The 23,708-nt window shown below is 50.5% G+C and overlaps 1 protein-coding gene and 1 non-coding gene across 4 annotated transcripts in view; both read right to left on the bottom strand.

The window, feature by feature from the left end:
• The window catches only part of POLR3E (RNA polymerase III subunit E), a 31,396-nt gene extending 10,662 nt beyond the window's left edge, over nt 1-20,734 (bottom strand). For 2 of the 3 annotated variants that reach the window (XM_004020834.5, XM_042240650.2), the window contains exons 1-13: nt 20,609-20,734; nt 14,680-14,753; nt 13,549-13,599; nt 10,180-10,257; nt 9,347-9,462; nt 8,838-8,920; nt 5,672-5,779; nt 5,296-5,345; nt 4,885-5,004; nt 3,687-3,772; nt 3,375-3,419; nt 3,190-3,281; nt 2,222-2,342 (exon numbers count right to left, since the gene is read on the bottom strand). In XM_004020834.5, the coding sequence (XP_004020883.3) occupies nt 2,222-2,342; nt 3,190-3,281; nt 3,375-3,419; nt 3,687-3,772; nt 4,885-5,004; nt 5,296-5,345; nt 5,672-5,779; nt 8,838-8,920; nt 9,347-9,462; nt 10,180-10,257; nt 13,549-13,599; nt 14,680-14,715 (986 nt within the window). In that variant the 5' untranslated portion in view covers nt 14,716-14,753; nt 20,609-20,734. Of the gene's footprint in view, nt 1-2,221; nt 2,343-3,189; nt 3,282-3,374; nt 3,420-3,686; nt 3,773-4,884; nt 5,005-5,295; nt 5,346-5,671; nt 5,780-8,837; nt 8,921-9,346; nt 9,463-10,179; nt 10,258-13,548; nt 13,600-14,679; nt 14,754-20,608 lie in introns of those variants that run through there. The other variant, XM_027961186.2, reaches the window with a different exon arrangement.
• Nucleotides 20,735-20,922: 188 nt separating this feature from the next.
• Nucleotides 20,923-21,004, bottom strand: TRNAL-AAG (transfer RNA leucine (anticodon AAG)). The gene has a single exon. It is a non-coding gene; the product is annotated as a tRNA-Leu (tRNA).
• Between the last annotated feature and the right edge of the window lie 2,704 nt (nt 21,005-23,708).

The raw sequence follows: 23,708 nt of genomic DNA, 5'->3' as shown, positions 1-23,708 counted from the left end.
GGAAAGCAGCAGCCTCCCCTACAGACCCGAGTTCCTCTCCTACCCCGTTCCCAACGTCTCCCTCACAGGGGCCCAGCCCCAAGGTCCCTGCGTGGTCAGAGGGTCAGGGGCTCAGAGACAGACCAGCTGAGCCCAGGACTCTGGAGTCTAGCGAGTCCCACACATAAAGCAGGTGAAACACTAAGAGAGGCCAGCAATGAAGCAGCACCCAAGGCCTTACCCCTGGCCCAAATGGAAGGAGTAGGCAGTGTGAGCTGAGGCAGGAGGGGTCAGGGGTTGGGATTGGACAGACCCCAAGCATGGGTGAGGTTGAAGCCCTTGGGGAGAATGGGACCAGCACTCAAGGCTCAGGGACCTTCAAGGGCAAATGACAGGCGCCAAAGCTTAAAAGCATTTCCACAGCGTAACCCTGACCCCACACCCAGATGCAGACCCTGCTGCCCAGGGACACACACTCCTTTGTTCTCCCTGCCCCCTCAAGCCCACCTGGCACCCATCTACTACTTTCCTTCAAGGCTGAGCTGGGCCCACTTTCCCATGAAAGCCCTACAGGACAGGGCCCTGGCACACACACACACATACATGGTCCCAATAACAGGTGAAGTGCCGTCCCAGAGGCCCTCATAATTAGACGCTTGTGTCACACAGACAGCAGCTGCAAGGCCCCACAAAGCACACCGGGCACCGTCCGTTTTCCAGGGCAAGGCTGTCACCATGCGGTTCTAACATGAATATACTTTGCAGTCTTCTTGGCCAACCAACTGGGAAATGATGGACTTTTCGCAATGAACAACTTTTAAAAAAATCTATAACAATTTACACTTTGACAGATAGCTCACTTTGTATCACATCCCTAAACCATGAGTATTCAATGTGTTCTACCTTACACAATTTAGAAATAACATAATTCAAGTGTGCATTAAATGTAGTCAGGTTTACCAAGGGTGGGCCACGTACCAGGCATTATACCCGGTACCAGGGGAAAAGGGAGTCAAGACAGTCCCTGCCGCCTAGAAACTGACAGTCTAGGGAGGAGGCAGAGTCTGGAGAAGCAATCACGGAAGAGAAACTACTAAAAGGCAGCAAGCCACAAATCCAGGACCTACGCAGCCCGACAGGACACATAAGAAATTCCCACTGAGGCCCATCTTGACGAGCTGTGCAAAACCAAAACCAAAACAAGAAAAAAATCTGAACGCAGCCAGAGAGAAACGAAGAAACATAGACAGCGGAACATACAGTGGATTAACAATAAAATCAATAGAGATCAGAATACAATGAAATTCTATCAGAGTGTGGAAGGAAAATCACCAAATTAAAATTCTATACTCAATAAAAAATATCCCTAACATTGTAAATCAGCCCTACTTGAATAAAATTAAAAACCAAAATAAGCTTTAAGAACAAAGGTGAAATAGACATTTCCAGACAAAGAGGAAACAAATTTATGACCTGCAGATGCTCAGTTTCACAGAAGGAAATCATCATGTTTAGGAACTCAGAGATACAGAAAGAAATGATGAGCAAAATAAATAAATTAATTTAAAAAAAAGAATATTAACTGGATAACATCTTACAAGGTTTAAAATAGAGAATTAAAATATACAAATACAATGACAAATGAGTTGAGAGGAAGACCAAAACCTAAAGGTTGTTGAATCATCATGGATGAGGGTAAAAAGTAGCTGCTACTGCTGCTAAGTCGCTTTAGTCGTGCCCGACTCTGTGCGACCCCACAGACAGCAGCCCACCAGGCTCCTCTGTCCCTGGGATTCTCCAGGCAAGAACACTGGAGTGGGTTGCCATTTCCTTCTCCAATGCATGAAAGTGAAAAGTTAAAGTGAAGTCGCTCAGTCGTGCCCGACTCTTAGCGACCCCATGGACTGCAGCCTTCCAGGCTCCTCCATCCATGGGATTTTCCAGGCAAGAGTACTGGAGTGGGGTGCCACTGCCTTCTCCGAAAAAGTAGCAACTAATATTAAACTGAGAAATCTGTAGGGTAATCTCTGAAAGAGTCGAGAAAGGTAACTTCCCAGTTACTGGTGAAAACAGTAACAAGAAAAGAAGGGAAAAATGAATATAACATGCCAACAGGACAAACAGAAAGCACTAAGGTAGATTTAAGCCCAAAACTTAAACTGAGTTTTTGTCAGTCGGTCAATTAGTACTTACATTCAATTTAACTGGGTTAATCGCTCCCAACTAAGGGACTAGAACTTACCTCTTCACCACCCAGTTTCCTTGGACCAACATCGCCACCTTCTGGATGCCACGCAGAACAGCCACAGAGTCGACAGAGGGGCCCAGGAGGCTCATCAAGTTGGCAAAAGGCATGACCTTCACTGAGGAGGACACAGGAGACATCAGACAAGCCAAGAGGGCCCTGGGCTCATGCAGCAAGTCCAGCAGGACAGTAGTAACGTAACGGCTGCAGTCACTGTTTCTCACTCGGGGCAGGCCCCCGCCTCTCACTGAGCCCTGGAGGAGTGCCTCATGAGAAGACCCAGCCCAAGAAGCTTCAAAATTCACCCATGATCACTTGGCTAGTAAGTGGCAGAGCCAGGACTTGAACCCAGGCTGTTTGGCTCCAAAATTCATGCACTTGGTCACTGTGCTTTGCTCACCCCACCTCCCCACCCCCAACTGAGCCCCCAGCCCTGGTGAGCAGTGGCAGGGCCAGGGGAGGCCCATGTGTTCTGGAGCAAGGCCAGCAGCCTCTGGACCCCAGGGAGCTCCCCTCTCCACTCCAGCCCCGCAGCCTCGGGCCTGGGACTCAGCTCTGAGGTTCGAGGCTCATGTCCACTCTGACGGTTCTGGCCTCAGAGTCGTCACTGTGGGGAGCCTGGGGAGGGACCACAAAGTGGTGCAAGGGACACACTTCACTGTGAAAAGGAACACCGCTCGTGCTCACACGCGAGGCTCTGCACAATCCTTTAACAAGCCTCACCTCTGAATCTTCACCTCAGCCCCGTAGCTACCTTAGTTCCTTTTCATAAACAAACAACACATCCCAGGAAGGCCAGTGGCCTGCCCAGGCTCACAGGGACCTACAGCCCCTCTAACATGGCCTGTCACCAGCTTCAGTGCACTTTCCAAAGACCTTGGGCCTCGCTCCTTAAGTCTGTCCCAACTCCACTTCCCCAGGAGGTGGCAAGGCTGGGGACCCCCAGGGCAGGGCTGCCCACTCACCGTTTTTCATCAGGATCTTGATCTGATCAGCCAGGGGCAGGGTGCGCAGTTGGGCCATGGACAGGACATTGCTGGGGGCCACGGGTTTGTCTCTATTGAAAACCAACACCAAGGGTTAGGAGGCCAGGGGCAGGTTAGCGGGTGGGAAGGGGCAGTGCGGAAAGGCGTTCGGCCCCTCTACTCACTTCTCCTCCTCCTGGCTGGGGGGCATCAGCATCATGAGGTACTCACTGTCGGGGGAGAGAATGGGTCAGCAGCTTGCAGGGCTCTATCCTTGCCCCACCCCGGCCACCAACCAGTTGTATCCAAGCCGCTCCCCGCCCCAAAGCCCAGCACCCACTTCTGGCCCTCTCCAGAGGATGATGGACCCCTCCACATCTCCCCACCGTGTTACAGAAGGGGCCACAGTCTCAAGGCAGGACCCATGAGAGAGGGATGCTCCCAGGGCCAGTGTCAGGCTCAGCAGCCCTCCACGGCCCCAGCCTGGCTCATCTCACCTGGGGGACTTGACCAGCTCCGTGTTCTCAACCCCGCTGAAGCCCTGGCACAGCAGGTACTGGCGTTCGTGCTCAGAGCGACTGTCCTGTGGGGGAGGAACAGGAAGTCAGAGGAACCTCAGCCAACATTCCAGGCCTCCCCCTGCAATCTGGTTCTCAGCCTTGTATCACCTTCTGCTCCAGTCACCCACTGTCCAGCTCCAAGGCTGGCCACAGGATCACCCCAACTTCCTGAGCAGAGCACTCAAGGCCTCTGCATGTGGCCTCAACCACATCCCTTCCTGCCTTTATGACTGCACAGTCCCAGCGCATCTGTGCCTCTATGTGCTGACAGAGAAACACAGACAGCAATGGTAACAACAGCTAGCGTTCACTGAGCACCTACTATGCACGCGCCAGGCTCTGTTCTATGGCTGCACACATACCCCAACTCATCCCATCCCCAAAATAACGTGAAGTTAGGTACCGTTATTATTATTCCCATTTTATAGATAAGGAAACTGAGGCTCAGAGATTAAGTAACTTGCAGAGGGTTATACACTAGGAAACAGGAGAGCTTTTGGAAGTCTGACTGACCCCAAGTCTAAGGCTCTGTCAACACAAAAATCTCTTTCAGGAAGGTTCCAGAATAATCATAAGTTGCTCCACCTCTACAAAAATGTTGGGGAGACGGAGCCTATGGTGTCTTTGTGAGCTAATATTCGATTGCTTCCATTACTCAATATAGTTCCAAAGACTGGGCTCTAAGTCAAGTACAGTAAAAATCACCCTTGGCGGGTGAGGTGCACAGCGAACTCAGCCATGGGACAGATGGCTGCTTCTCCACGGAGCACCTGATGGGGCGTCTGGCCTTCATTCAGGGCCCACGATGCATAAAAGTACGTAACCAAACACCAGCCTCACTGAGCCCAACAAGATGCTCACACTCAGCAAGAGCCCAGGGGCCACCACCGCCGCCAGTGACACGGTCAACTCACTCCCCGGGGGGGCGCACACAGGCAGGAAAGCAGGAACACAGGACAAATTGCCCCCAGAACCTAATCTCTCTCCTTGTAGCACTACCAAGTAGCTAAAACTCAATCTGAAAGAAAGGGGATGTGAGACGACGAGGCCACAGGTGACACTTCCGGGCACTGGGGCTTCTCTCCCAGGAGCCCACCGAGGCCAGTGTCCGCGCCGCCCAGGGACCCCAGCTCACCCTCAGGCCATAGTAGTGCAGGTGGACCCAGGGCTCCTCGGCATGCTTCTTCTGCAGGAACTCGTAGGACTGCACGCGGCGCTGGCGGGCCTGCTCCGACTCAGGCCGGGAGAACCGCACCTGGGGTGGGGGCCAGGACCTCAGGCCTGGGGCCTTTCCAGGCTGTCGTCTAGGGCCCACCCGGAGGCCAGAGAACCTAGCATCTGGGGCATTTCCCACTCCCAGACACCTCACGCCCGGCAGATTAGCCCTCCAGGTAGTCCAGCAAGAAGGTTCTAAGACATGGACTCTTTCTGTTTCACCCCCAGAGCCCATGCTCTACGCAGACCCGCCCACCCTTGCTGCCTCCAGACAGCTGAGTACAAAGCTGGCTCTGCGGCCTCCCGGTGCGTTCTCGGGGCCTGGGCTCACCGTGATCTGCTTCACATCTTCCTCTGCCTCGTCCTGGGAAGAGTCTCCCGCTGTAAAAGAAAAGGCCCTGCTCGCAGCTTCTGCAGAGGCTCTCCACCCCACCCACCAGGCAGGTCTCAAGCAGTAGTGTCTGAATTCTCCTCCTAGACAGAGGTAGCTGCCTAAGTCAGTGGTTTTCAATTTCCCCAGGAGACTCTTGGAAATTCAGAGACATTTCTGGTGGTCAAAATCGTGGGGGCGGGTGCTACCGGCATCAGAGGGTAGAGGCCGGGGATGCTGCTAAGGATCCTGTAATCCAGCCCTTTAGTACTTTTCCCACAATCGACCTCGCCCGCCAACATGTACAGAGATTCAGGGCTGGGGCTCCCGAGCTCACCCTCATTGGCTGCCTCCCTCTCACGGTGCTTGGCGTCTGCCTTATCCAGGTAGGAGAAGCTGGGCCGCAGCTGCAGGATGCCATGTAAAGGTGTCAGGTGGAGCTCACCTGGCAGAGGAAGAAGGGCTTGGACCTGACGCTAGGAGCTGAGGCTGACCCACCCAGCTTGGCTCACGGGAGTCACCAGGGGCCCCAGATTCCCTGAAAGGCCTCAGCTCACTGCCCAACTGCCTCCCGCCTCTGCTCTAGCCCCCAGTCTAGCCTTGGGATCATCAAGCTGACAGCCATTCGCAACCCAATCTGGCTGTGCTGGACACAACAAGCACATAAACCAGATCAAGACATGAACCCAGACTCTTGCTCAAAGTTGCTTTCTTAAGGCTTACCTGCAAACCCTCCTCCACCAACATTCAAGGGCCTCTCGACCCCGGCCCCCACTCCCCTCCCTGCAAACTGCTTGTTCTGGCCCCAGTGGTGACTCAGCAAACACGCCCCACTCTCCCTGGCCCCCACCCAGGCCTCTGCCACAGCAACCTCACTGCCTCCCTAACCCCACATCCTCCAATCTATCTCCCTGTCAAGTCCCACCCATCCTATTAAGAAGCTGGTTAGTGCAGGGACTCTGGTGGCATAGTCGATCAAGTTCCACCTGCCAATGCGGAGGTAACAGGTTTGCTCCCTGGTCTGGGAAGATCCCACATGCCGCGGAGCAGCTAAGCCCATGAGACACGACTACTGAGTCTGCGCTTTAGAGCCCGAGCTCTAAAGAAGCTACTGTAATGAGAAGGCCGTGTGCTACAAGTAGGGAAAAGCCCGAGCAGCAACAAAGACCCAGCGCAGCTCACAAATAAAAAACAAAAGGAAAAAAAACAACTGGCTCCTACAAGCGGGCTGGAGAGAGGCCTGGCGGAGCCGGGTAGAAGAGTGCCTACATGCCTCTGACACAGATCCTAACTTTTCCTTGGGCCTCAGACCTGTGCACTGGGAGGCAGTGCAAAGATAATCAGTTTCAATCAAGTCAATGTAGGCTTGAATGAAATCAGACAGACACGAGGCTCTATGGAGGTTCTCTGCAACCCCAGAGGGAGCAGAGTACTCGAGATGAGGAGTAAACACGTGACTAGGGAGAGGAAGGAACGTGGCTTTAAAGACTTCCCTGGCATCCCAGTGGTTAAGACTCCATGTTCCCAAGGCGGAGGTGCTGGGTTCGATCCCTAGTAGGGGAACTAGCTCCCACATGCTGCATACAACTAAGACCCAGCACAGCCAAATAAATTAAAAAAAAAAAAAAAAAGGAATGTGGCTTTAAAGAATTATATCCTTGAGATATGAGTTCAAATCAGAAGAGTATAGCTATTTGATATTACTTTTATTCTACCCCACTTTATCACCTAAGTGTTCAAATTTCTTTATTGCTTTATAAACTAAATACTTATAGTAAGCCTGTACTTTTTAACAGCTTTACTGAGATGATTCACATAACATATAATTCACCCATTTCAAGCATACAATTCAATGTATTTTAACATATTCACAAAGCAATGCATCCAATACCACAATCAATTTTAGACCATTTCATCACCCCAAAAAGAAACCATGTTCCCATTCCACTCTCCTCCCAGCCCCTGGGAACCAATAATCTACCGACACTTTCTGTCTCCATGGGTTTGCCTGTCCTGAACATTTCATACGCCATGGAATCATGTAACCTGTGGTCCTTTGTGCCTGGCTTCTTTCATTTAGCTTAATGTTTTCAAGGCTCACGCATGTTGGCGCACATAGCAGTACTTCTTTCCTTATTATGGTTAAATAATATTCACATGTATGGCTATACCATATTTTGTAATCCATGCATCAGCTGATGGACATGTGGATCATTTCCACTTTTCTCTATCATGGATAATGCTTCTGTGAACACCTATGTACAAGTTTTTGTGTGGTGATGTTTCATTTCTCTTGCATAGATGTTTTCTAGGAATGGAACTGTTGGGTCATAAATACCTTATATTTAAGACAAAACTCTACTCCCGCCTCAAAGGTCATGCTGTGTGTATGTCTGTGTCCCAGGAGGATGATGACCTCAGAGCCCCACCCCTTCAGGTTTGGCAGTATCTGTAAAAGTCCTTGGAGGTGGGAAACCCCAGTCCCTTGACAGCCTGGCCTCCGTGGGTGAGAGGGCAATAGGCAGGAAGGCCAGGGGTCTCCAGACGGAGGAAACAGGCTGCAAGCGTCGGATGTTTTTTCTCTCTCTCTTAAGCGGCAGGAGGAAATAAACTTCAAGTGTAAGGGTTTTTTCCCTTCTCTATACAGATTTAAAAGGAGGTTTCTCTTAAAATTCTGTGTTGCCATAATGACACCTGGTTTCACCTGAACTCTTCTCAAACCTTGAGCTAACCAACGCGTTTTTCTTAAGGAAATGTTTTTCTTAAGCCATGTTAATGAACTATGTATTTACCCTAGATTCTGTCTTTATTCAAGATGGTCCACATTAAGGCTCAGAACGGGTAAGGGTTACTCATACATTGTTCTGCCAATCTATGTTAACGAACCTACGTATTTACTTGGAAACCTATCTTTCTTCAAGATTCATGTCAATGTTTTATGGCCCGGGATGACTTACCTTGTGCCCATGTTATCTCAAAATGCATGTTGTGGGTGAGGGGCTTGGTGCCAGTCTCTGAGTTTTGAGACATTCCCTTTCTCTAACTAGCAGCCTGTAGCTATATAAGAGAAGGCAATGGCAACCCACTCCAGTGTTCTTGCCTGGAGAATCTCAGGGACGGGAGAGCCTGGTGAGCTGCCGTCTATGGGGTCGCACAGAGTCGGACATGACTGAAGCGACTTAGCAGCAGCTTTGCAGCTATATACCATCCAGCCAAAGACTAGCAGGGGTACACTCTTTCTGCCCCCTTCTGATGTCTATGTCAGAAGCTTTCTCTCCCTTTTATACTTTAATAAAATTTTTTTACACAAAAGCTCTGAGCAGTCAAGCCTGTCACTGACCCCGGATTGAATTCCTCTCCTCCAGAGGCCAAGAATCCCGGCGTCTTTCACGGCTCAGCAACAACCCTTCTGATGAAGCCTTCAGGGTGTCCTCTCCTGGCCCCAGCCCTCATCCTGCTTCCCTCCCACCCTCTCAGCCCTCGCGGCAGCCCAGAGTGGGTACCTTGCCTGTAGAGCGCAGCAGCATAACGGGACGTGTTACTGGTGGTCTGGGAAGAGCAGAACGTCTGCTTGTCCATCAGCTTCCTGGAAGCACAGGGAGAACGAGGGTCAAGCGGAAGGAAGCTCAGGCCCGGGCCTGGAGGCACAGCCCCCTCCACCCCGACACCTGAACTCCAACAGCCAGAGACCAAGGCCGCACGTGCCGCAGGAGGGGCGCTGGGATGAGGAAACTCAACTGTGGCCCAAGAGACACACAGTGGATGGGAGCTCCCTCTCCCATCAAGGGGCCAGCTTTCCTCTCGGCCCAGTTAGAACTTGGTCAGAGGAGCCATCTCAGGAGGGAAGACTATTTCCCTGGGGACGAGCCCGTGCCAGGCCCAGTCATGTAGAGATGAGCCGCTGGTGGGGAGCCCAGCTGTGGGGCACAGGGCCTCGGTGTCGCTGAGGGCCGTGGAAGGCTCATATTTGAAGAAAGCGAAGCTTGGCACCCTTAGGGCCCAGGGCACTCACGAGGAATACGTGTTGGTCTCGTCAGCGCAGGCCCCATCCACATTCAGCGCAATCTGCTCCCCTTTGCTGCGGCAATAGTTGGGATTCAGCGTGTCGATGGCCATCTCAAGCTCCACCTGGAGGCACCAAGCACCCCCACCAGCTATGGGGACCCCGAGGCACAGCGCTCAGGGGATCCCCCAACCCCACCACAACCATCTCCTAACCTCAGTCTCTGCCAGAAGCAGGACTGACACCATCCCTCCTCGAAGGCCCCTGGACTTCAGTCCACACAAAGGCTACAGACCCAAATTCCAAGAGAAGGGCCTGAGTGCTTTTTTTGGAAGGGGTTCATGTAGTTTTGCTTGCCGCCACATTCCACTCCCCAAAGTCTACATTAGGTACCCACATTTAAAAATCAAGAGCTTTTCTCTTTTTCTTATTTCCAACTTCCTTTCAAATGTCAGCAGAATTGGCAATGCTGGTGTAGCTTTTTACATGACAACAAGGCTTAGAGCTGTAGCTGCCTGAGGACAGGCCGGTCTCCTGGCCCCTGTCACCCCAGCGCTGAGAGTCTTGAGATTCCCCATACCGGGCCCTCTTCACACTGGCCCTGTCCTGTGACCTTGAGTCCACCCCATCCCGTGTTCTAATTCAACTCAGGCCTTCCTCCTGCCTGGCCTCTCTGGAGCTGCCCACCTCCTTTCTTTCTGGAAGTTTCCTTCTGCAGCTCTCAAGGCCCTGCAAGTTGCTGGTTTTCTTCTTTACTCTCCAATCACTCCTCTGGGCTTCTTTCAGCTCCCACTCTATCACCTCTCCCGTCCCTCCACCTCCGCCCAGGAGGCCAATCCCACCTTCTGCTGCTTGGGCTTGATCTTGGCTGAGAGGTGCGGAATGTCATCATACGTCATCGAGGCTGGACGCACTGGGTACTGGGGAAGGGAACGGAGCCGTCAGTCTACCCTGCCCAGAGCTGGGCTCTAGAGGCGCTGGCCAAGAATCAATAGCTACTCTCCACTCCCGCCCCAGATTGGAGGCCCCCGCTGGTCTCCTGAATCCCGTCTCACTGGCTCCAGCTAGCCTCCTTCCAAAGAGCCACTTTCACACATCCGAGGGACACGCCCAGGCATTAGGAACCCCAACAGGCCCCAGCACGCATGGCCTATGGCCCCTAGGAACCCAGCATAATGCCATGGGAGTCAAGAGAAAGGGTCCACAGTCTTAACTGCTCATTTACAGGCCACCCAGGTGGAGAAGGTCAAGTAAAATGAGACCACAGGAAGCAAAAAGGGAAAACAAAAACTGCTCGCTGCAGAAGCAACTGCCACAAAGGATGCTGTGGCCTTCAAACCCTCTGCCCCTGCAGCCACTCCACCTACAGGGCACCCTAAGGGCATTCAGGAAGGAAAAAACAGGGGACCTGACAGTTAAGGCGCATAACAAAGGAGCGATCTCAAAGAGCGCAGGCTGTTCCCACTTCCCCCACACAGAGAAGCTGTTCATTTGCAAAAACTCCTATCTACCCTCTCCTCCCTTATCTCTTCAAAATAGTCCTGCAGGGCTGAGAGGCTATCTCTGGGCTTTCCTCTTCAGTACATCTGCTGAACCAAATATAATTCTCATTCAACTGTTAGATTGTGCTTTTCTCCCAGTCAACAGATCTACAGGAATCACTATCCCATTCTCTCTCCTTCTGCTGATGGGCGGCGGCGGTGGTGAGTTAGTCGCTAACTCATGTCCAACGACCCCGTGGACAGTAGCCTGCTAGGCTCCTGTCATGGGATCTCCAGGCAAGAATACTGGAGCAGGTTGCCATTTCCTTCACCAGGGGATCTTCCTAACTCTGGAATCGAACCCGGGTCTCCTGTGTTGCAGGCAGATTCTTTACAGGCTGCAGGCTGATGTGTGGGCTTTTCCATAAAGTTGGAAGGGAGCTGGTCTGCCAACTGACCTGCTCAGAGAGGCCTCTCTGGGCCCCCGTGTCAGCACACAGGAAGTTATTTTGCATCACACGAGTGTACTGCTCTCAAATCGCTTCTTTTGCCCTGAACAAAGAAGGCCGTGGTAACTCCTTCCTCACAGACCCACCTTTCCTTTCTTCCTCCCGTGCTATACGTACACCACTCGGGGGATGGATGAGTCACGGTTTGGACTCACTCTCAAAAGACTGTGGCCAACACTGTGAGAAGCACAACAGCCTCCAGAAGGAGCCTGGCAGAGGCGTGGCACTGCGTAAAGTAAACGCTCCTTCGGAGGCCATCTGAGATCAGTTAGTTATATTCTAGCCCAGGGAGATGGCTGTTCCCTAAAAGCTCTCTTAAACAGCAATAGAGTGACTCCTCCCTGCTTCCTGGGCTGGAGCTCAGGTCCAGGAGCAGCCCGCAGCACAACTGGTCTGGACTGGGCCTGGAGCTGGGACAGACTCGCCCAAGACAGCCCGGGAGGGCCCATGGTCTGTGAAAATCCAGGGCAGCCCTGTGACCTCCTGACTGCTGGGAAGGGTGGTGGGGAAGGGAGCGGATCCGGAATCAGACTCCTCAGTCTGCCACTTGCTCCTCGTGTGCTCAGGCAAGCTCCGTGCCTCCCAGGACCGCTAGGAACAGGGAATGAGGCAAATGAAGCCAAGGCCCAGCACGGGGCTGGCGCACCATGAACTGTTACCACTGGGTCCATCGCTCTGCACTCAGTCGAGGAAGCAAGAACAGAAGGCCCCGAATAACAGCCTCCAGCCCCATGGGCCCAACCCCAGGTCTCTTCCCAGCACACCGGCACGTGCCAGGGGGGAGCTGCCGCCCTGTCCCAGGCCCCCTGTGCGAGTTCCTAGCCTCCCTGCGCCTTTTTCTTACATGCAACACGCGGATGAAAATACTGGGTTGGCCAAAAAGTTCGTTTGGGTTTTTTCATAGACCTAATGGGGAAAACCCAAATGAATTTTTTGACCAACCCAATACTTAATAATCTTATTGCTGGGAATATAAATTTCCTCAAAATATTAAACATAGCTTCCACAGGTCCCAGCAATTTCAAGACAAATGAAAACCTCTCTATACAAACACCTGGGACAGGAATGTTCATAGCAGCATTATGCATGATAGCCAAAACACGACAACCCAGATACTCATCAGCTGATGCATGGAGAGATAAAATGTGGTATACATGTCCATACAATGGAGGATGTTCATCCATAAAAAGAAATGAGGTACTCATACACATTATAACAAGAGAGAATCTTGAAAATATCTTGCTAAACAAAGGAGCCAGGCACAAAGGCCACATATTACATGACTCCATCTATATGAAATGTCCAGAAAAGGCAAATCTATAGACAGAAAATAGGTTAATGGTTGCCTAGGACTGGGAGGATGGGACAACAAACACTTCCTAAAATAGACTGGTGTGGTGGTACAACTCTGTGAACAGACTAAAATTCACTGCATTTACACTCAAATGGGGGAATTGCATGGGTGTGAATCAGATCTCAGGAAAGCTGTTATTAAATTACAGTAATAATAACCACTACAGGCTACTGTGGGATGAGATGAGTTAACATATGTCAAGTGCCCTGAATGATTCCTGCAGACAGTCTAGGGTTACAAGGAGGAGTGACCAGGATTAAACTATTGGCCCAGGGACTTCCCTGGTGGTCCAGTGGTTAAGACTCTACATTTCCAGTACAGGGGGCCCAGGGTTCGATTCCTGGTCTGGGAACTAGATCCCCATTCCCCAACTAAGACCTGGCACAAGCAAATAAAAAACTACCAGCCCAGTAAAGAGGGGAGGGGTTGGCTGATGCGGCCCTGGAGTCTCAACTACAGCGGCAGCCATCATTCGTGGTGCGAATGGTGTACCAGGCAGCAGTCTAAGCACTTTAATAAGGACACACTTGATTCCCATGAGGACCCTATCAGGCAGGCATTATTTATCACCACCATACAATTGAAGAAACTGAGGCACAGACATTTTTTTTAAGGAACTTGCCCAAGGACTCACAACCGAGCAGGCTGTCCCCAGGGCCCAAGCTTCATCCAATACACTGTTCTCCTAGGGCTGTCTTGGTTTTCCCATCTTTGAAATTAGAGACTACTGCTGGCCCATCCATGAAACCAAAGAAACTGTCTTAGCACACCCTCTGTGCCAAGAATTCTAAGCAACTGGAGGTTTCACATTGTTCCTTGTCTGTCACTTACTGTGTCTCCCCTCTTACCTTTATGTTTCATAATTACCTGAAACAGATAGAGCTTCTCTGCCAGACTTTTGGCCAAGTACACGTCGATCTGGGAACAAGAGAAGAAGACTTAACCGGGAGGCAGAACTCAATGCCCAACCTGCCCGGGCACATGCTTGCTCCTCAGATTTCAGGGCTAGTGGACCTGAGGCAGTCTGGGGGAAGAAGAAATAGCTCAACTGATGCTAAAAACAAAGGGAACCACATCTCCAACCTGGGTATGTCCTCCACCCAGGTCACTATACCCCAATAAGAATGTATTCCCTGAGGGTGCCCAGATCAGATGCATGCTAGAGGGACCAATGAAATGCTCTTCTGATGAGGAAGGGGCAGGGGAGGGCCTCCTCCCTGTGCCCTCCACCTCCTGTCCTGGGTGGGCCTGTATTATGGTGGTCTGGCTAGCCCTACTTTCTTTTCAACCCTCACTGCCCCTGCCGCACCTAGTTTCCCTTCCTGCTTCCTAGCTCTTCCTATGAACCATGGCCTCTCCCACCTCCAGGCCTTAAGGATGAGAGAAGGCTCATCAGGCACGGGGACGCACATGTGGAGGAAACAGCATGTGCAAAGGCCCAGTGGCTCTAGGATGTGTCTCAGTCTGGGCCGACTCTGGAACCACCCCTTCCTTACCAGTCTTATAGACCCTAAGCTTCCCACGGGAGGGAGCACTGCCTGGCTCACTGCTGTCATAGCCCCCAGCACATAATGGATTCAGCAAACATCTGCTAAAGGACCGAATCTGGGTAAGCCCATGCATTCAACAGTCGCTGAGTATTAGTTGCCAGGCACTGAACTTGGCTTTGCAGACACAGTGGTAAACAGAACAAAATCCCTGCCCTGAAGAGGCTTACACTCTAGCAGAAGAAGACTTATGTGTAGGGGCTGAGAGGTGCTGTGCCCAAAGGCAAGGCATGGCCAAAGTAAAGGGCTAGGGAGGGCGTGCACGGGAACGTCACGTGAAGCAGGCTGGTCAGGGAATCCTCTCTGACAAGGTGATGCTGGATCAGACACCTAAAGGAAGTGAGGAGGTCAGCCAGGCAGGTACGTGGAAGAGGGCCCCAGGTAGAGAAGAAGCCAACAGGTCCTTGGCTGGCCTGAGGATGGATGCAAGGGACCCCGCCCTGGCAGTTACCTCCTGTACGACTGGGTCATCCTCTTCATTGGCCATACTAGGGGGGAGCCAGCCACGTGGTCCTTGGACTTGATCTGCAAGGAGAGCAAAAGGCCTGTCAGTCATTCAACCAACACACCTGGACACCCATTCTGTAACCAGTCCTGCTCCGGGAGGAAGACGCCTGAGGCAATCAGAAACAGATCTTATTCCTATATCTCTCATGGAGTCCAAAGTGGACAGCCCACATCATTTTTGATTATATACCCCATCAATCAAAACAATAAAAAGTAACAACAACAACAACCAAAAAAAAAGCAGGCAGAAACCACGAAGCAGTGAGTACAAACAGGTGGACCCGAGACATCACATGTGAGTTACACCCACAGGAAAGGGTAAATGACTAGCCTCAGGGGTTTTCTGACCACTGACAAAGAAGAATTCACCACCAGGCAGGAGGATGGTGGCTGGCTGGTCCACAGCCACCAAGAAAACACTTGGAAAGTAATCGGGTGCCGTGGGAAACCTTTAGAGGAGAGCCTGATGTGCAGCAGGAAGAGCAGACAGTCCCAAGGCCTGGATCCCAGGGTGACTCCATCTCTGATAGCTGGTTTTCAAGCTGACTTTAAACCCAACCCCAAGTGAGATGACCTCCTTTCTGTGATTTTCTGTGGGTGCGTGTGTATGTCTAAAATTGACCCTCTTCACATACATACTCTTCTCTCACCTGTCCCCGTTTAATCACAAAGAGAGTGGAACTCAGACACTATTTTGTGTTTTACCAAAGCCACACAGGAAGCAAGAGGACCAAGAAGACATCAACACCACCCAACTTCAGGTCTCAGTTATAGTTTGGGGAGTTCGGGGGAGGGAAGGGGAGTTTGAGCTGGGTCTTGAAGGACAGAAGGATTTGGACAAGCCAGGAGAGCAGAGGGGAAAGGGGACTCCAGGCAACAGGAAGCACTTCAAGTACCTGGAGGAGAGAACCCAGGTCTCCATGGTGGAGGGTGAGTGCAGTGTCCCTCAGTATCGGCTGGGGAAAGGGTGGGGGCTAGGGTGGGGGGAATACAGGGGAATATCTTACAGAAGACGGCATAGCACTTGGATATAACCTAAGCATATCTTAAGTTTAAATCATCTCTGTGCTTACTCTCTCAGTCGTGTCCGACTCTGAGACCCCATGGACTGTAGCCCATCAGGCTCCTCTGTCTATGGGGATTCTCCAGGCAGGAATATAGGAGTGGGTTGCCGTGCCCTCCTCCAGGGGATCTTCCCAATCCAGGGACTGAACTCAGGTCTCCTGCCTGGCCAGTGCATTCTTTATCAGCTGAGCCACCAGGGAAGCTCTAAATCACCTCTAGGTTACTTATAATACCTAATTCAATGTAAATGTTATGTAAAAAGTCATAAACACAGTGCAAATATTATGTAAATAGTTGCCAGGGGCAAGGCAAATGTAGTTTCTGAGGTTAGCTGAATCCAGGAACATGGAGGTCTGACTATAATTCACCTTCATATTCCTAAAGGAAGGATATGCTCGGTTTTAAAAGGCATCTAGGCGGACTTTCCTGGTGGTCCACTGGTTAGGAAACTGCCTGCTAAGGCAGGGGACACGGGTTCCATCCCTGTTCTGGGTACTAAGGTCCCACGTGCCAAGAGGCAACTGAGCCCACGCACCACACCTACTGAGCCCGACACCGAAGCCGACATACCCTAGAGCTGGTGCTCTGCAAGAGAGGCCTCGCCTGGGCCCTGCAATCAGAAAGCAGCTTCTAGTAGCCACAACTAGACAAAGCCCGCAGGCAGCAACAAAGACCTACGGTAGACCAAAATAAATAAATAAGGCACCTGGGCAGCCTCTGATCTCAGCCTTTCCCAGACCTCTTTCTTTTGGTAAAAGTGAAGTCGCTCAGTCGTGTCCAACTCTTTGCGACCCCATGGACTGCAGCCTACCAGGCTCCTCTGTCCATGGGATTTTTCCAGGCAATAGTACTGGAGTGGGTTGTCATTTCCTTCTCCAGAGGATCTTCCCAACCCAGGGATCAAACCAGCTCAATTTCTGTCTAATTTACTTAACACTAGAATGGTTTAATATTTGAAAGAGCATACATACTCTCACCACGGGTTTCAATGGCATCTAGGCCCTGTCCCAGCCACCATGCAAAGTCATGTTTATTCCAGATACACATTCCAGACACTAACAAGGCTCAGGCCGAAGCACTGGCATCATCCTCGATGTTCCTCCTCCTCTCATCCCACACCAGCAAATCCTGTAAGCTCCACCTTCACAGTATGCCAAGCATCTGGGCACTCCCGCTGCCACCTCCAGCTCCTGCCCACCTTAGAGCAGCAGCCTCCTAACTGGCCTCCCTCCTTCCACCTTGAACCCACAGCTAGCGATCACATCACTCCTCCCCCTTAACAGTCTCCCCATATCGCCAGAAATAAAAGCCAACGCTGTTTCCATCCCGTGCGAGGCCCTAAACAACCCCTCCCTGACCCTCTTCCTTTCAGACCTCATCTTCCACAGGCCTCCCCCTCTTCCCCAACCCCCCTCTGGGTCTCTGTCACTGCTCCCCTGGCCCCCATAACCCCACAGTGCCCTCCTTCACCTCTTTCAAGTTTTTGCTTAGACTCTGCCTCATGGCCGAGGCTTTCCCTACCCACCCAGTTAAAACCACAATACCCCCCCAGCCAGTTCCTTCTTCACAGCACGTATCACGACGCGACAGTTTACAGCTTCGTGTTTACCATCCACCCCTACTGCCACTCAGTGGTAAACCAGTCGAAGGCAGAGATTTTCATCTAGTGTGTCCCTTGTGGTACCCCCAGGACAGCAATGAGAGGTCAAATTGCCAACATTCATTGGATAATAGAGAAAGCAAGGGAATTCCAGAAAAACATCTACTACTGGTTTATTAACTATGTTAAAGCCTTTGATTGTGTGGATCGCAACAAACTGTGGAAAATTCTTAGTGACGGAAATACCAGACCACCTTACCTGTCTCCTGAAAAGCCTGTATGCAGAACAAGATGCAACAGTTAGAACCTCAAAAGGAACAACTGACTCGTTCAAAACTGGGAAAGGAGTACGTCAAGGCTGTATATTGTCACTCTGTTTATTTAACTTCTATGCAGAGTACATCATACAAAATGCCAGGCTGGATGAATCACAAGTTGGAATCAAGACTGCAGGCAGAAATAGTTCAGCTTCAGATATGCAGATGATACCACTCTAATGGCAGAAAGTGAAAAGGAACTAACGACCTTCTTTCTTTATGAGGGTGAAAGAGCGAAAAAGTTGGCTTAAAACTCAATATTCAAAAACAGATCACGGCATCTTGTCCCAACACTTCCTGGCAAATACAAGGTGAAAAAGTGGAAGCAGTGAGATTTTCTTTTCTTGGGCTCCAAAATCACCACAAATGGTGACTGCAGCCATGAAATTCAAAGACCCTTGCTCCTTGGAAGGAAAGTTATCATTCCCCCATTCAAAACTCTTCAACTGTCACATAGGATAAAATCCAAATTCCTTTCCATGGCCCCAAGGTCCCATATGATCTTGCTGGGCCTCCAACAAGCTAAGCCCCAGCCAGTCTCAGGAACTTTGCACATCATCTATTTTCCTCAGGTCTTTTCAAAAAAGGCTGGCTCCTTTTCACTAGATATCACCCATCCCACTTCCTCCAGGAACAGACAAGTTTCCCTGACCAGTCACCTTAAAGGCCCCCACCCCTCACCCGTTCCAGTCACTACCAAATCCCTGTTTTATTTCTTTCATGGTTCTTATTATAACTTGGAATTACCTAGTTGGTCTATTTGCTTATGTGTTGTCTGTCTTCTGCACTAGAATGTATGCTCCATGAGCACCCTCTGTGCTTCAACCATAAAACAGAGATGATTTAATTTACTTTGTGGAGTTGATACGGGCATTATTATCTTTTTAAAAATTCATGCTGTTCTCCCAATATCTAGAACAGTGAAGTAAACACTTAATATAGTACAAAGACTGAGTAAATCAGTGCATGAGATCAGGCAGTGACAGACCCTTTACCCAGTGATCCTAATTCAGCCCCATCCAGAGACTGGTGGCCTTACAGTTCGGGCCTCCTGGACACTTGAGGACAGGGGTGTGGTCTGCACTTCCAGGCCACCACCTCAAGGCAGCAGTGACCACCTTGACCTCAAGAGGGTTTCCTGTGACCACAAAGATACTCTATGGCAGCGGCTCCAAGCACTGGGCACAGAAAACATCCCCACCAGGGGACTGTTCAACAAAGGAAAGGGGACAAGGTAAATCTAAGGGAGGGTCCAGAGCAGAGAAGATGCCTGAAGGCCACAGCTGGGTCACCCAGGAGTCTAACCTGTAGGCCAATCAGAAAAACAGAGGCCAACGGAAAAACAGTCTCCAGCTACTGGAAGGAGAGAGACAACACAAAACTGAATTAAGGGGTAAGGGGCCCAGGGTAAACAGTCTCAAAGTCTGGATTCTTATTGGCTGTGTGCCCCTTCGACAAGGCATCTCCCCTTTTTGAGTCACTTCAGTTTCCACCTCAATGCAAGGAGAGAGGTGGCCTAGAGGCAAAAAGAATTAATTCTTAACTCATAAGACCCTCCCTTCTCTAAGGACTTAATATATTCATCCTCATGTAATCTGTCCAATAGCTCTCTAAGTAAGGATGTATTGATACCATCCCCAATTAACAGAAGAGGAAACTCAAGTTCAGAGAGTAACTTACCCAAGGTCACAGTGCCAGAGAAAGGCAGAGCTAAGCCACAAACCTGGGTCTAGCTGATGTCAAATAGCCTTATTCTCATTCTTAACGACTATGCTGCGAGCTCCCTTAGTGGAAGGCAGGATGGTGTAGTGGGTAAAAGCCTAGACTCTAGAGTGAAACTGCACAGGTTCAAATCCCAGGTCTGCCCTCTGGTACCTCTACCCCGTCTAGCATCGTTTGATCTTCACTATTTTCACCCCAAAAATGGGTATTAACAAAAGTACCAACCTCAGAAAACTGTGAAGATTAAGTAAAGTAGAAACGTAATCCCTGGGAAGGTTTGTTACTTACTCGGCACAATGTTTTCTTCCAATATAAAAGGGCAGGAGACAGAGCCACGAAACAAACACTACAACCTGGCGCTTCTCCCGTCTTACCCTATATTTAGCTCTCATCACAGCCCTAGGAGGCGGGGGAATCCTCTTACCCCCAATTCACAGATGAAGAAAACCGTGACAACTGCTTTAAGCTCTCCTTTTTCTGCCCTCCAATGATTCTAAAGCTAACACAACAAAATGACTTTTTTTATTTACTGGTTTACTTGACGTGCTTACTGACACCTCGTCTGATCAAATCTTCAGGGCCGGCCCCATCGGCCGCACGTCGCTGGCTCCCAATTAGCACTGAAGGGTGGCTGGAATAAATGAATGGAGAATTCCAGGCCTAGCCGGACTCGAGCTGATCCGGTTCGGCGGCGAGGAGGGGGCCCCGGACACCCTCCCCCTGCCCATCGGGGCGGGCCGCCTGCCCCGCGCCACACTGTCCAATGGGTTTCGCCTCCCTCGCGGGTGGTCAGGCCCCCTTCTCACGCCCACCACACAGCCACTGCCACGAGCCGCCACGCCGGCAGGACACCGGCTGCCTTCGGACAGGTGCTCCCACAGGAGGCCGGCCTGAGCCGGGTGGGGCAAAGCGGCGGGACCCTGAGTCACCGCCGGTAGCCTCGGCCTTGGCGTCACCGACTGCCACGGCGAGGCGAGGTCGGAGCCTGTGGCCGGCCCGGGTCTCCTGGGGCAGGCTGCCCGTCCTTCCCGCGGGAGTCCTAAGAGGCCCCCGGCCCCTGGGCACCGCGCGGCGCGGGCCTCCCGGCCTACTCAGCAGCCCCGCCCAAGCCCACCTCGTGAGTACGGCCCGGCTCCAGCACGGGTGGGTACTGCCAAGACGGCACTCACCTCTCCGCGGGGCCCGCACGCGGGCGCAGCAACGGCCCAGGTACCCGCGGGCTGCAGAAGCGGCAGTGGCCAGACTCTCCTCTCAGGCAGCGGCCATGTTGCCGGTGGAGAAACTCGGGCGGACACGTGGGGGGAGCGAGAGGGGCGGGCCCTAGCGCTTCCTTTTACCCACAATGCCCCGCCCCGGCGCGCGCGGACCCGCCCCCTCCGCCGCTCCATTCATACGGGCGGCCAGCCCTGGCCTGGCAGCAGGGGGCGCTGACGCAGTAGCAAAACAGCTGGTGAGGAGGTAGCAAGGGGCAAAAAGCTCACTCTGGCAGCGGTGGGATTCGAACCCACGCCCCCGAAGAGACTGGAGCCTTAATCCAGCGCCTTAGACCGCTCGGCCACGCTACCCAGTTGTGAGTGGGGCCTTCCAGAAAGCTATTTAATGCATTTACATGCAAGTACACTTAATTTCTGATTGTTTGCTATATGTTTTACTTCATCCCTATAGAACTATTTTAGAAAGTATTGGCTACTAAAAATAAAATATTTTCTCCAGTAATTAGACCCACACTTCTTCCGAACAGATCTTAGAACAGTTTAAGAATCTGTTTTCTGAGTAGGACGTTTAACACGTTAAGCAGGTTAACCCACACGGGAATAAACGATGGATTTCGGCAGTAACCCGCACCAGGGCTTCCGAAAGCCAAACCCGTGGACTGGTGTAGGCAGTTTTCTCTAAAATTATGTGTTTTAATTTTTAGTTACACAGATAATATGTGAATTATTGCAAAATATGAAAACTTTGTAGATAAGGTACTAATGTTCTTTTACCTTCGGTCTCTAAGTCCCTTCCTCAGAGGTAACCGTTATACAGCTTAGTACACTGCGTTTCCTTCTGGACCTTCTATTGTGAATTTATGTGAATATATATGGATATATTCACGTGGATAGATATATCCATAGAAATAGGTAGTTTGTTTTTATTGTTATGGATTTTACATAAATATAAATATTAATCATACTAGTAGTATTTATTGCTTTTGAACTGTGGTGTTGGAGAAGACTCTTGAGAGTCCCTTGGACTGCAAGGAGATCCAACCAGTCCATTCGGGAGGAGATCAGCCCTGGGCTTTCTTTGGAGGGAATGATGCTGAGGCTGAAACTCCAGTACTTCCGCCACCTCATGCGAAGAGTTGACTCATTGGAAAAGACTCTGATGCTGGGAGGGATTGGGGGCAGGAGGAGAAGGGGGGACGAGGATGAGATGGCTGGATGGCATCACTGACTCGATGGACGTGATCTGAGTGAACTCTGGGAGATGGTGATGGACAGGGAGGCCTGGCGTGCTGCGATTCATGGGGTCGCAAAGAATCGGACACGACTGAGCGACTGAACTGAACTGAACTGAACTGAGTATTTATTGCAACTGACTTTTTTCACCTATTTTTTTCTAGTATCTATCCATATTGATATATATGTAGATATTTTAAAATATAGAAAAAATGCAAAAAAAAATCATCCATATTCCCACTACATAATATCGTGGCATTTTACTTCCAGTTCTTATGTATATGCTTTTCATTAAAAGTGTGAATGTGATCATTTTAAAAATCCATTAAAAATATATAGTGTGATCTTGCTTTTTATTTACATAATCCTTACTACATTGTACCAATATTATTCTGCAACTTGCTTTTCTACTCCAATATTACACTTTTTATTTATTGTGATATATATGGATCTAATTTATTCCATGCTATGAAGATGGACATTTAAGTGGTTTATATTAAGTCGTTATATTCAAGTTTCTGGTTAATATCCAGTTGGCACACACCCTGATATTTGGGCATTCCATATTCCTCTGTCTCTTCAATTCCTCCTTAATGCCTGTTTCTTTCTCCATCTACCTTTAAAATAAGTGTTGACATACAAAGATTTTCATTGTACTGGGAGAGTTTGTTACTTTTAAAGCAAACTTTAATAAATACAGAAGAAGCCATCTATCTCGGCCACGCATTGTGAGAGGATCAAAACCAAGTGAGGAATAGTCCTTGCAATCAATAGAAACATTGACCTGCTCATGGTGTTTCAGTACCATGAGGAACTGTATTTGTTTGTGAGTTATGTGCTGGATTTTCCAAAAGGAAATACCCCTATGATAAAGAATAATTGCTGGATTCGTAGCAGCAGCTGCCTAATTCTACTTTTCTAGTAATTGCCTGACCAGCCCAGAGAGTGGGTCTCTGGCGGTCACCTTCCCCCCAACGTGGCCAGTGGGCTCTATGGTAAACACAGGACAGAGGTCAGACCAATCATGAGACATGGTGAGTTCCTGATTTGTTATTTTGACTGTACTAAGTGCTGGGGTCAGTCTCTGAGACCGACTGACTGAACTAGGAGTTGGGGTGGCCAGATTCTGTGAGATGGACTGGAGAAGAAGAGAAAGCCAGTGAATGGAAAAATAATGATAAAATGAGAGGAAGAGTAGAGAGTCACAGAGATTCTGATGGTTTTGCGGCTCCCAGCTTAAGACTTTTCCAGGGCCCAGTGGCATTTACATTCTTGCAGACATCCCTTTATCATTGTAGTAAATTCCTCTTTTCTGCTAAAGCTAGGGTTATCTGTTAACTTTAACAAATGAGCCCCCCTCCCCCTAGTATGGAAAGGGCTCAAACAGAGGTAAAGATATTTCTGCCAGAACACTCTGCAGCAATTCATGTCTGTCCCTACCAATATTTACTAAACAAGATGCCCAACAGGAATGCCAGCTGATCCAGGAAGGCAGAGCCCAGGGCTTCCTTTGGGCGTTTCTTGCAGACCTCCGGTGCCATCACACAGCTGTCTTGTGACTGTCAGATGTGAAACTAATAAGCAGGAGAAGCAGAATGCTGCACCGGAACTCAGGACCCACTGGGTCCCAGCAACTTTATGTAAGGGGAGAGAGGAAAGGGCTAAACCCCCACTGTCCTTTGGCGTATCTGCTCTGTCCCTTGGCTAATGGGGCTGGTGGCTGGGACAGAGGGCAAGCACCACAGATGAAACATTGCCTCTGGCCCCCACCCCCAGTCTAGAAACTGTCAAGTAAAGGGTGTCTGTCTCTAGATCATAGCCG

Source organism: Ovis aries, chromosome 24 (genome assembly GCF_016772045.2).
Source record: "Ovis aries strain OAR_USU_Benz2616 breed Rambouillet chromosome 24, ARS-UI_Ramb_v3.0, whole genome shotgun sequence".
Classification (NCBI taxonomy): Eukaryota; Metazoa; Chordata; class Mammalia; order Artiodactyla; family Bovidae; genus Ovis; species Ovis aries.
Note: the sequence above shows the minus strand (reverse complement) of the source record. Positions and strands in the feature narration are given on the sequence as shown.